The 13,358-nt window shown below is 43.6% G+C and overlaps 1 protein-coding gene across 1 annotated transcript in view; it reads left to right on the top strand.

Annotated features, from left to right (window-relative positions):
- Window positions 1-9,079: 9,079 nt before the first annotated feature.
- Window positions 9,080-13,358, top strand: part of LOC128714846 (protein grainyhead-like) — a 136,960-nt gene continuing 132,681 nt past the window's right edge. Inside the window, exon 1 of the mRNA XM_053809727.1 lies at window positions 9,080-10,596. Coding sequence (XP_053665702.1) covers window positions 9,080-10,596 — 1,517 coding nt within the window. The remainder of the gene's footprint in view (window positions 10,597-13,358) is intronic.

The following is a 13,358-nucleotide window of genomic DNA, read 5'->3' as shown; positions in this document are numbered from 1 at the left end:
TGCTCAATTAATGCATGTCTTCCACCGGAGGGGCGATCTATCGGCTGGTGCATCTAAGAGCTCTTCCAATTAATATTGGCCCGTTGTTCGTGCCATGATATGAAACGCCATGAGGTTAAGTTTAGCCGAGTCCTTCCCGCATGCATGAAACTGAGATGTGTTACGAGCTTTTACATAACCTCCACTGCCAGTGCTAGTGGATTAGCTTAGTATTTGCAACTAATTGAAACCGTTCGCGAAACGCGGCAGCCATTTTTGAGGCAGGGTAATTGTTTTACATCGCTAATTACACCACCCGGACGATGGTGTGCCGCGCGGGAGCGTACTTTATGATAGAGCGGAATGTAGGGAAATCATACGGAATATTACTTGGAATTACACCCTGCCAAGATAGTACGGTGGGAGTGGCGATAGTTTGAGCGTTCTAATTCCTTTACGATGTAAAATAATAGAGGCTCGGGTTCGGTTTCGAGTGTGACACGCCATTAGTTATCAGTGGCACGGTTTGCCTTTCGCTCGCGTAAATGTTTATGACTCCGTGCTACCGGGAGCGGAAATGGGTTGGATACGTTCTGCTTCGAACGTGGGGAGGGTTAATTTAATCTGAGGCGAAACAAAACGTTGATTTATGCATTACCTTAAGGTATGCTGATTTCTCGAGTCGACGTATACATTAGTATATTGATGAATTGAAAAGTAAATAATTTGTAAGGCAATATTCTTACGCATTCTCGTATCAGGAAGAAGGAACTACTAGAACTACAACAATTTACATTAAATAGTTTAATGATTTATTTAATTATTAAATTTATATAGTAGTAGTATTTATATAGTATATAATTTTCACAAAGATAAAGCCTATTTATTACATTCCAAATGTACATTGCTAATAAATTATACAATGTAGTGAGGGTAGCTTATATCAGTTAGATTACTGTAGTTCTATCACCCATCCAATCCATCGCTTATAAAAGGAATAAGAAGTAGCACAACAAAATTACAATTCAACCTATGGCACATATGATCGCCATTTGCTTTAGGATAAAGGTGAAGAAAACTATACTTTGTGGGTTTCTATACTCCCAAATGCTTTCACAGCATTAGACTTTTCCGCGTGAAATTGTTCGTACGTTCGTTTAAAAAGGTGGCACACTTATTGCCTTCCTAGGATTACCAGCAGACTGTGGACGAACGAATAGGTTGTATTTGTAATTGAATGATTACCGAAGTGCGATAGCGTTAGCAAACGGTGTTCCATCAGCTTGGCTTTGCAAGTGCACTTTAATCGAAAGGAAACTCTATTTGCCGGGTGGGACGCAAGAGGGAAGTTTGGTTTATGTTTTGATAAAATTATGAGAAAATAAAACATTCAGCCATACATTCGAGCACGACCGTTCGAAGGTACACGCTATGTAACACACTACAGTTGCAGTGTAGCGTAGCGTACCCCGCTGTACCATCTCTAATTGTTGCAGGATCGGAAGATAATGCTGAGCTGAGAATGGGGGATACCGCGACGGAGCAGTATTGAGATGGGTCACCGAGGTCGCACGGGTGAAGGCGAAGGCGAAACATGGTTGTTCACTTTATAGCCCGCAATAGTTTGATTGAGTTAAGAGGTTTCGCAATCGTCTTTGGCAACTTGTTTGATTCGGCCGCACACGGGCACGGGACGGGACGGATGGCGGTGGCAAGGTGCATAATGTTTTGCGGGGCTCATCGAGTGGTTCGTTCACTTGCGTTTGCCGCTAATACTGTTAGTTGCATCGCCTGCATGACAGCTGCAGCGGGCTTAAAACGCCTGTCCAGCCCCAGCATTGGCGGAGGTTTGGAAATATCAGGCGAGACTAGCGGCAGAACGGATTGCGCGCGAAGCCGTGAGTATGGGTCGTTGTGCTGCTTGACAAAATCGTAGCCCCCGGGGGCAAGGCAACAAGTTATCCGTGCGCGCGGGATTATGCGGGATTAGAGGGCCTACAAACTTGCTTGATTTATTTCTCATTGCATACCAAAAATGCTTTCGGTGTACAGCATTGCAGAAATGGGGTGTGAGGTGTATGTGCTGGGATGTAGTGCGGGCAGGGTATATTTGAAATCCATTTCCAGTGCGATAAAACAATCCATATTGGTACTTTGCAAACGGATGTTATTTACGATGCATTAACTCTTCAGCTTAACAATGCTGTTCCCTTGTTTAAAAAAACAAGTAAATTGAAATGATAAACGAAAATCTAAATCAAATTCACAATAAAACTTCAAACCGTGTTATGGCTTTCAAATGCTATTCTTAAGATTCATGAATATTAAAAGTTTCATGAATCTCTGAGTATTGTTGAATTTCAGTTAGAACCTCGAACCCCTAGAGATTCATGAATCTTTACAGATATCTTTAAAGTAGATGAATCTTCAAAGGTTCTTGAATCCCTGGATATCTCTTCAGAGGGTTTTCAACTTCTGGAGATCTCTTCAGCGAACCTTCAATATCTGTAGATTCATAAATATTCGCAGAATCTTCATTTTGAATCAACAGAGTTTTAAAAATCTTCAAATTCTTCATTGATTTCTTGATTCAACAGAGACTCTTTTTATACATTTTAAGTTCTTAGTTTTAGCCTGCATTGCATGGACCAATCGAAAAATAAAATAAAATTGCCTACAATAGTGAATATTGTTGTTCCATCGGTAGAAATTCATGAAATTTCTGAGTTTATTTTAATCTTCAGTATGCCTAATTCTGCAATGTATTATGAACAATCTGCAGGGATTCAAAAATATTCAGACACTCGCGAATCTTTGATGATGACTTGGTTTAGGAATAGCTTTTAAGTAAACACAATTTAATAAATTTGTTGTGCATCGATATATCAATCGATATGACCCAATCACAATGTGATATTAAGTTTCTCTTAATTATTTACCGATGCCTTCTTTGGAGACAATGTCGTTGACGAGCCGGGCAATAGGGCTTTTGTTTTTTTCTTCTTTGATATATCTTTTGAACGAATTTCTCAGCTGAACGACGACAACAGTCGGGCACTGCGGGGGCTTGTTTGCGAATTAATTTTAATTAACGCGACCGGTACGTTGACTCGATCGACGAGCGCACGGGTCATGTCGTTCGCATTTACCCTTGCACCACGCGAGTTGAAAATAAAAATCAATTTGACAGCTTCATCGCGGTGGATTATCGGTCTGCGGTGTGCACGAGATGTAAGAGAATGCCCGACAACGGCTTATGCTCATTGCGAGTTCAAGCACAACAAGTGTGTATGTGTAAGCCACTCTGCAGGACGATAATTTCTCTTGCAAGAGCTGCTACGATCAGAGGTTGAACAGAAAAAGGGGAGAAAATTTCGTTACAAAATTAGCACACTGTACCGGAGATAAAAAAATAATTTAACTTTCCTTCTTGTGTGCCACACTACGCTCGTGAGGGTTGCGTGCGTGGGCATATAAACGGTGATTCAAATGTCACACGATGCGAAAGCGAAACAGCTACTCTAGCAGGGCGGCAGAGAAAAGAAAGAACGAACGGGATAAAACGGTACCAATTTGGAGAAGGCGGATAGTGATCAGCGATTTGCACCGATCGTGATCGCGATCTCCGCGCTAAATGTCTTTGCCGCGTGGGTGGATTGAAAAATTACTACCTTACGAAGTAGGCAACTCGCGGACCGAAAGGACGGAAGGTGATTATTGTCATTGAAAACGAAATGCGGCAATGGGGTGAAGGGAACGGGCGGGACCCATTTGGTTTGTTTCGTTGCCTTTCGTTCCGTCAATCAAATCGCGTCGATCGTCGAACCCTGTAGGTGATCGTATATCGCTGTACGGTTGGTGGTGCTTTATTTATATTTTTTTTTACGGGTCACCATGTTTGCGTCCGATCGGTTCGGAAAGCAACGCAAGGTTGTTTCGTTCGATAAATTTATGGGATCACAGCATCCCAAAAAGGGGCGACAAAAGCAACACTCATCCGGCGTGATGGCCGGGAGAGGGAAAGGATTTACAGTGCAAATGGCGTACCCATTAAATCGTACCAATTTCCGCGAGGCCAAACATGTGCCAATAACAAACGCTCGGGAGTGCTGGGGTTTGCGATCAAATTCAGCCAATTTTTGTCGCATGTTCGCTGTCGGACGTGGTTTTACGCGGAAATGAGCTGCGTGGATCGCGCGTGCTGCTGCTGCCGCCCGTTTGGCAGCAAGTGAGCTAGCAAGAAAGTCAATAAATTGTGCGGTGTCGTGTGTGTTTTGCTGAGGTGTGGTGTTCGCTCGGTTGCACTATAGCATGTGCGTTGGACATTTGGTTTGGAAAAAAGTGTACCGGTTTTTTGAGCAAATATATTAGCGTTCGATAGTTTATGGGATGTTTTGTTGCATGTTTGCATGCTATGATGAAATTTGTTTAATGGAATAATTGTAAAAAAAATATTTTGTTAGCAAATCATAGCACACTGTTTAACTGGTGTGCTTTAATCATTTAATTTTCAATCATCCAAAAATTACTGGTAAAAATATCAATTGAAATTGGTCATATTCTCATATTCTACCAAATTTTGCTCTGGTAAAACATTTTCCATAAACATACCATAAAAATGAATTCAACAATTTCAGATATTCAGCCTGGCTAAATCATGCCGGAAGTAAATATGTCAAATTGAATAAGTACAGAAATTTTCCGCTTTTAGTCTTATTACATTCAGGATTTTTACTAAGGGGTTTCGGGAGATAAAATTAATCAAAATCGAATCAAGTTTGATCCTTTCTTGTAAAGTTAAACAAGACTTTAAGAACAGAGGATTCTAACGATAGGGCTAGATAAACGGCGTTACACTAGATGTTGATAGTAACAGTCCGATTAACTGCATTGTATTGTCCTACTGTGCGTGCTGTCTTATCTTAAACCCTTCTTCGAACGTCCTACAAAGTTCGCATGCGGTGCGCAACAATCAAATTTGTCGTTAGCTGTAAATTCTTTCTCCACCTTTATTCCCCTTTGTTCCTTTTAACGAACCAGCTTCATACCAGCGAACGCTACACGAGTATCATGTTACACACCCCGGCCGTACCATGTTTGAAGAAAAGTTAGCTTTCGCGTGATACCTCTGTCCCTATCTAACCCCATCTTCTTCTCGACGGGAAGGTGGATTTAAGTGCGTTGTTTGTACCATGTTAGGCGCAACGAAATTGTCCCCGTTTGAGTCAGTCCACTCTGTCCACTTGGCGAATCTTGCGGGCCGAACCGCAAAAGAAAGGCTTATTTTACGACCCTTGACCTGGGCGAAAGAATCGGTGTCGATGGTGTGATTTTAAAAGCAAGAATTTTAGGAACCGGAGTTGGCCTCAATGAAACTGCTGTATATCACGTTGTTGCTCTTTTACGCCATTCGGCCTTATGGGACGAGATTTAGTTTAAGTAAAATTAATTACAGCTTTGATCGATGATCTCCTTAGCAGGTGTTTCGCGATCACCGTGTTGGCGCGGCGCTGCGCTGTTAGGTGCCTGTTCCGATTCATTCTCAATTATTCTTTCTCGTGTTTCGAGCTTATCCTGCGATGGGCCCCGGGGGTGTTTGGTACTTATGACGCTGATCGATGGCGTACGGTTAGTTGCTGCACATATTATGCACACGGAAACGTTGTGTAAGCAGCTTATTGGCGAGAATTTATGGCAACCATTTCGGTTGAATTAACCTTTTGCACGGCTGGTGCGACATTGCACGTTTTGTGATCGTGCCCGTTTATCGATCATAATTTAGCGGATTTCGTTACAAAAAAGTTTCTAAATGCAGAAGCAGGAGCATGGGTGGTGGTGCGTAATTTCAGCGACGAAATGATCCCTCCTTGCGAGATATTAAATCTGTGTCCTTTACCTTTTTGAAATGGTGTTTTCGAAAATATAATTGTTAATTACTTCCTTTGCGAGGACTAATGTCACACACCGGGTTCGTCAGTTGCACGGCAAACGATCGGAAACAATTTTTCACCTGTCAAACTATGCTCCCATCCATCGAACGGTCGTGATCGTGACGCTCTTTTTACGGTTCGGCGTTCGACACGGTGTTGCCCGGGGTTCGAAAATTATTGCATGAGTGTGGAATCGTTGTGCAACATACGCAAGGGTACAATTTGGTGTGGCAGCGATCGGCCAACCATCGGCATCGCCCATCATCGCGACCTTTGCTGCGTGCCCGGACGAAGAAATTGCGCCCTCCCGAAATCTCATCACACCCTCAGGGCGCCCCTTGGCGCGCAGTTGGACCGTGTGTTGGGGTCATATTAATGTCTCTCATTAAGATTATTGTCTTCTTGACGGAGCCGACGCGCCGCTCGGTTCGGACGGGTACGCGTTCGTTTCATGTCATTTCGTTGAAATCTTTCGTACGCGCTGTGCCGCCGAAGGTACATGGAATCGAATCTATTCGGTTCGAAATTGGACACTTTTGGGATCAGGGGGGCCTTTTGCAAACGGATGTCTGTTTTCCAATATTTTCTTTTAAGAGGCAACGTTTCCCGCCCTTCTCCTTCAACCGCGCTTTATGGTCGTTCCCTTGACGGTTTTTTTTTGTTGTGAACAGCGCACAAGTGTACCGCTGGCAATCGAGGTGAAGTCGAAGATAAGTGTATTGATTGGCACCTGTGACAGGCGACGGGGAAAGAAGCATAAGTTTTCTCTTTTCGCTCCGCGCTCTTCTGGCGATCTGGTGGTGGCGATCGTGGCAATGTATCGGGTCGCTTGGTGCTGCCCTCGGGCCATTCCATATGTTTGGCCCTCGTCCATTGTGGCTGTAGTCTGGCCGGTGCCGAATATGTGCAAGGCCCGTTGCTCTGTAGTGCCTAATGGGGTCAAGCCATTTGGGGGCGACCTCCTCCAGTGCACATTCGACTCGCTTGGTGGCCGTTAGAGTTGACTCTGTGGTGCAAGTCGTCCTATTATCTTCGTAATGGTTCTGTTGAAGGAAATATTATTTGATGGGAATTTTTTTAAACATACTGGATATTTCGTTCATTTATAATATGTTATTTTCAATCATTTGTAATGTTAAGCGCCAAAAAAACGTGTCGTCTGAACTACTTACAACAAATTTGTCCAAAATTAGTTTGAATATAGACCATAGTGCGAAAGAAATAGATTGGAATGTTTTGAATTGGCTCGTTCTCGGGCACCAGCGGGTTACTATTTAAAAAATAACCATATAACCATACTATCAGTGCATCTTCAAGTTCCTTCAATCATGAAGTTTACAATATTTGTATCTTTCACTTCTATTGAATATACGATACCTATTGTTTTTTCAATATATTTTGTTTGCTTGAGTTTAATTATAACAATGAACTAAAATAGTGTTTATTTTGTTTTTTTTTTCCAGATCTGCCACACATCAAGTAATGCCGTACAATCGGAAGAGCCAAACACAAACATCGCAGCTAAGCACAAGAACAATCAGAACTATGTAATCGATGTCATAAAGCATATTAATCACCTAACGTCTTCCGTCCATGCGTCAGTGATTTACATTCTGTGAAGTATCGTGTAACGATCGTAATATTTACTGCAACTAAAAATCTCAAAGTTTTCCGTCCAAGAATGATAAGAAAGTAGATCGCAGAAACAAAACAGGCAATATATGTAGCACAAATTGATTGAATCGCTCCAAGCTTGTGCCATACAAAATACACCGACAAGAAGTGATGGAAATTTTGCTGAAAATTGTACAAAATTCTCGGAATTTATGTTGAATTCATCATTCCAAGTTGTACAAATGAACGAGTGCCTAACTTTGTGATTTCTGGATGGAGCTGTTTATGAAACACAAATCTGCCTGAACATAGTAAGTATATTACAACGAACTATGGGTCTCGATCCCTATTTACTGTCCGTAGATATTTAAGAAACTCTCAAACAATGTAAGGTCAAGGTCCTGAACCCTCATGTACTGAGAATGAATTTTGAGAACTATTCGAAACATTGGCTAGTTTAACCTTTTTGGCATGCGTTCGCCTACGAAACGCTGCATTCATTTAATAAATTGTCCGTACAATGTTTGGAACAAATTGTTTGTAATGTGTTCTGTGTCCAGGCGAAAATGGACGTTTTTGTTTCTTTATCTAACGTACTGCGCAAATCGCGTGAACAATGGTGCAAATAACCAAACAATCACCATTATTTATTACCTTATGCAGAAGGTGTGTCCGTAATCCTTGGGATGTGTTTACATCCAGATCGGTGCCAACAGCGCCCAGAAGGGTCGATTTCGAAGGGCCGGATCGGAATTCAAATGACACCGGACCGTGCAATGCTCGTAAATCATGCACGATTGAGTGTTTGCATGAGACGAGAGCAAAGTGAGATATTTATTCCTTGTCTAACCCACCACGGCAGCAGTAGCACAACACGTGATGCTGTTTTTTTTTTTGCGTTGATTTGCAATTCGCGATTAAACCTCCGTTACATACGCTGCGTGAAACGAATGTATCGTGCGGAGGACCGAGGAGTGCGGTTCAGGTAGCGTTGAAAATGATAACAAAATTTATTGGTTCTGCATACCAGCGTCACAATTGGTGTGTTGAGTGTCCATGAGGTGGGGATGCCAGGATGTAAGACGTAGCTTCATACCTTCAAATCCCTTAATCCGTTTTCCCATGCCGGATCGTAACGCTTGAGCAATTAATTTTTCATACGTGAAAATGAAAAACTTCCACCATCGATGCTGTATGGTGGGTAATTCGCTTTCGAGTGCGAAGCAATAAATCTTCCACTCCTGTCTCGCTGGTGGTTGATAAGATCAGAACAAAATATCCAATGACGACGGTTTCACTGGGGTAAACGTTGGTGTGCAAATGAATATATCTAACCTGATGTTGGTACTAGTCGTTGACTAATGTACGCTTTCTTCGTTTGTTTTGAATTCTTTTTAGCAACAACTGGAACATGACCCGCTGATGCAACTTTGTGGCGAATAACAGCAAAGTGTGCCAAACCTAACCGTCAGGAAGCGACGAAGTTGAATCAAACTCCTCCGTGCCAATCTTACAGCGAAACAGTGCAATAAAAACAAACGAAGTTCGAAGACATAATGTCTGCATCGCCTGAAATGCATCATCAACATCAACAGCTTCAACAGGAAGCTACTGCACCACTATCTGGCGATATGAAACCCACTAATGCCGAAGGGACTCCTTCACCAGAGCTCGCCACTATGACAAACGTAAGCGTGCTGGATCTGCACAAGGATTACAATGGTGGTGCCGGAGTTAGTCCCAATGGAGCAGCCACCGGTGCCGGCACAGTGACTTCACCACACATCGTTCATGATGGTGCCACCGATATGAGTCTGCCGGATGATGGAACGACGGAGAAAGTGTACGATAAGGAGACAAACACTGTATATGTCTATACAACAGCCGGTGGGACGGCAGGACATAAGCTGGCTGCGAATGCACATCATCATCAGCTGACTACGATCGTACACGGTCAGCAGCAGCAACAGCAGCAGCAAATGCACTCACCAGATCAGATGCATCCGAGTGAACATCATGCAGTCGCCGATCAGAATCTGCTCCATGCACGGTTGATCCAGCAACAGCAACAGTCAGCGGATGAGCAACAGCAGCACTTGCAGCGGATGTCTCCTGGCGAGCAACATCAGCAGCATCATCAACATCAACAAGTGCACCCAGACGAAGGTGGTATCATCGATGGGCATCGTTTGTTGCCGGCGACAATAAACGGCAACGACGGTGGTTCAGGTGATACGCAACAACATCATCACCATCACATTGGCAGAATGTCGCCCGAGGAGCAGCAGGGCGGTGTACGGTTGCTCGAGGACAGTCACATCCAGCGGCTGCTCGGCAATCAGGAAATTATCAGTCGTGACATCATAAACGGTGAACATCACATCATAACGCGCAACGAAAACGGTGAGACGATCCTGACGCGCATTGCCATCTCGACCGCCGACCAGCTACTGAACCGAATGGATAATAGTATCATCTACACGACGACCAGCGGTGCCGGTGGTGGTACCGGTGCGGTCGGTGTAGGGCCACAGGAACAGCTGCCGACCACGGTGCTACAGTACGAGAAGGACGTGGAGGACAAGCATCAGCAGCCGCAGCAGCAGCACCATGGCCATCCGCACGGTGCTCACGCGCATCAACCGCAGACGATCTACGCTACGGCCGGTGGACAGCCGGACCAGACCCAGACGAAGCAGATCGTGTACACGCTCGGTGGCGGTGAACCGAAGAACGTTATCTACGGCGATCCGAAGGCGGCTATGCCACATTTCGAGACGGTACCGGGGACCGGTGGTGGTGGTAGCGGTGGTGGCGGTGGACCCGGATCGGGCGAAGAAGATAAACCTCAGATCGACTACGTTTACAACGAGGGCAACAAAACGGTGATCTATACCGACCAGAAGGGGCTGGAAAGTTTGTACGCAAACAATGAGCTCGGCTTGATCGATGGTACGCAGATTGTGGTGCAGGGCAATCTGCAGTATACGCAGCAACAGGGACCGGAAGGTACGACGGTGTACGTGGTGTCCTCGGATATGAACCCGGAAGATATTAGCGGCCTTCAGCAAAGGTGAGTTTAGAAGCTATTTTGTATCTAGCATAGTCATTTTGTTTATATTAATCGTTGAGAAGTCAAATCTTGAAACTAATGGGGTTTATTTGTGAGTTAGTTTATCTCATGACAATTTATTTAAGCTAACATTTTAAGTCAAAATATACAGACTATTGTCATACTGCGCCTTAAGTCTTAGCGTAAAGTTTACTCAGTACATGGTATACAGTGTGCTTTTAGGCAGAGTTTTACGTATTAAACTTAATGCCTTATGAAGACTTTCTTAAATATTTTGGATATAACAAAATTATTTGAAAATAACAATTCTCGCTGTGCAACTTTTAAGCTATAAAGTCAGTTTAAACACAGTCACTGTGCTTTTATAAAGCACATTTCAAACATATCGAATAGTATTTGGCGAAGATCTTTCTTGTTGATAACATTCCAATCGTTAACCTGCGAGTCTGTAACCATCATTATTTAGGCTTTGATTGAATTTCCAATTGTAGCATAATTAATTACAATTTTTAATGAATATCTGTTACATCTGTTGTCCTATCGCTAAGTCAGGTAAAATATACGTAAAAAACACTATTTCCCAACGATCTCGTAGCGATAAAAATTACCCATCGGTTCGATATTTATGTCATTAAGAGTTAATTGGAACCATACAGCAACGTTGCGAAGGGGCTTGCGGATCATTCGCAAGGTAGACGTATGAAAAAAGGCCCTATTTCTTATCTCCCCCATTTGATTGATTGTGAATTCATGATCAATTTCTCAAGAACAAAGCCTGACGCACTGTGAGGGCTGCTTTTTTATGCCATACACCGGCTCGATAAGGCGAAGAAGAGTGAGTAAAAAAAAAAATACCCCGGAGATGCGAGGCACGCCTGTTGAAAGTCTGTGGCAATAAAATGACACCATCCGTGGCGTGCAGAATAGGGTTCGCTACCGAAACCACAATTCACCATTTTCAGTCGGCCTCGGGTGCGGCCATACAAGGTAGCATCGGCACGAAGCTGGAGTCTCTTCAAGGATGCAGCCAATGCGGACTGTTGCTGCGCGTACTTCGTTTTCACCCTTTGGAAAGCTATGTGAGAACCAACCTGGAGCCGGAGGAGAGACCGGCATCCTTGCGTTGCAGTCTGTGGCTAATGGCAGACGCACGAAGAGGAGCACCAGAACGGTTCGCATGGCTTGTTTTTGTTGTTCCTGTTGCACCGTGCGCCTGTTGCCATGGTGGATGGGGCAGATAGTGGGAGGGAAACTCCCAAGCACATCAACCACAACAGGCTGCAAGCATTGACAACGAGATAATGATAATGACACAATCGCAAGACAATCGTTAACGATGTTATACATACATAAATTCCGAATCGATGCAGCGTGTGGATCGGCATGCGGGCGCGGGCACGGGGAAACGCTTACGCAGTGGTAAGGATGCGGTCTCATTACAAATTCATGCAACGTTTCTCGCATTTACAATCGTCAACGTTCTCATAATAACCGTGCGCTTGTGAATACTAATTCGATGGTAATTTAATTTCGAATAAATTTCGATACGAATTCGCGTCTCAACCGCGAGACTTTGCGGCCGCAAGACCGGCACCGATTCCGGATCGGCCATTTGCAATGGATGCTTTTGCTGCATTTGTGGTGCCGTTTGTGTGCGGCAGTGCTTCCGCTTTTTGCACGTTATATTTTTCATCGAATCATCAAATTGATTCACTTTGTGCGGTGGTTGATCGTCATGTTTTCTTTTTGTATGGTGTTTTTTTTTTAGGAAGACCTTAATTTATATGCCCTCCTGCAGTCCACCCGCTTGTTCTTGTCGTTTCCTCCCCCGTCCCACCTTGCTTCTCTTTTTGTTTGGGTTTTTGATGTTGTTGTTGGTGCTGCGGGAAATGATTGTTTCCTCGCTTGGTCGGATGTTGAAGTCTTCGCGTTTTTGCCACATTCCTTAGACGTTTTCGCGCGGAAGCAGCGCTTCGGCTGGTGATTTAATTTATGATCCTACACGGATGGAGGCCTTCGGTTTGCATCAACCATCGGACAGATGGTACATTTTTGCGAGTGGCCAGCATGGACGAGCGTGGCATGACAGTTCCCGTCTGTCAAACTCTTGCGACAGCTAGGGTTTGATGAGGTCCCTGGCAAAAGGTTTCGATCGATCGTCAATGGGCGAATGAGTTTGGTGCATCGTTTCGAACTCATGAATGTGTGCATCGTGATGGGTTGATTTTATTTTTGTAAAGGACGCATGCTTAACCATTTTGTGGTTGTTTTTTTGAGGTTGAGTTGGGCAGCAGCACCCAATGACAACACGGGCATAAGACGGAAGAGTAATGTTGCTGTTTTCCGATGAATTTCGAGGATGATGGAATTGTTTCCATTGCAATCGGTTGGTAAGTGGTGTTTATTTTTTGTAACAGTAACACAAAACAAGAAAAAATAAACCCGAGTCATCTTTGCTATTCATGTACGAAATGCTTGTTCGTTGTTCATGGACAGTTAGAGTGTCGTCCGTTATAAAATGCACTGAACATTGAAATGTAGAATGGAACACGTTGTGTATGAGCATTCGATTGGAAAATTAACGAAACAAGCACAACTTTGCAAGATGTTTTGACGATGAATTAAAAATAATTTGTACTTCTTCTCGCCACTCCATTTGTTAAGAAGTAATGCGCAATTTCCTAGTAATAAAAGAATTGCCAAAGGGTTCATTAGGTGTGATTACTAAAACGTTAAACGAGCATTAATACTCACATCTAAAA

This window comes from Anopheles marshallii, chromosome 3, assembly GCF_943734725.1.
Source record: "Anopheles marshallii chromosome 3, idAnoMarsDA_429_01, whole genome shotgun sequence".
NCBI classification, from domain to species: Eukaryota; Metazoa; Arthropoda; class Insecta; order Diptera; family Culicidae; genus Anopheles; species Anopheles marshallii.
Note: the sequence above shows the minus strand (reverse complement) of the source record. Positions and strands in the feature narration are given on the sequence as shown.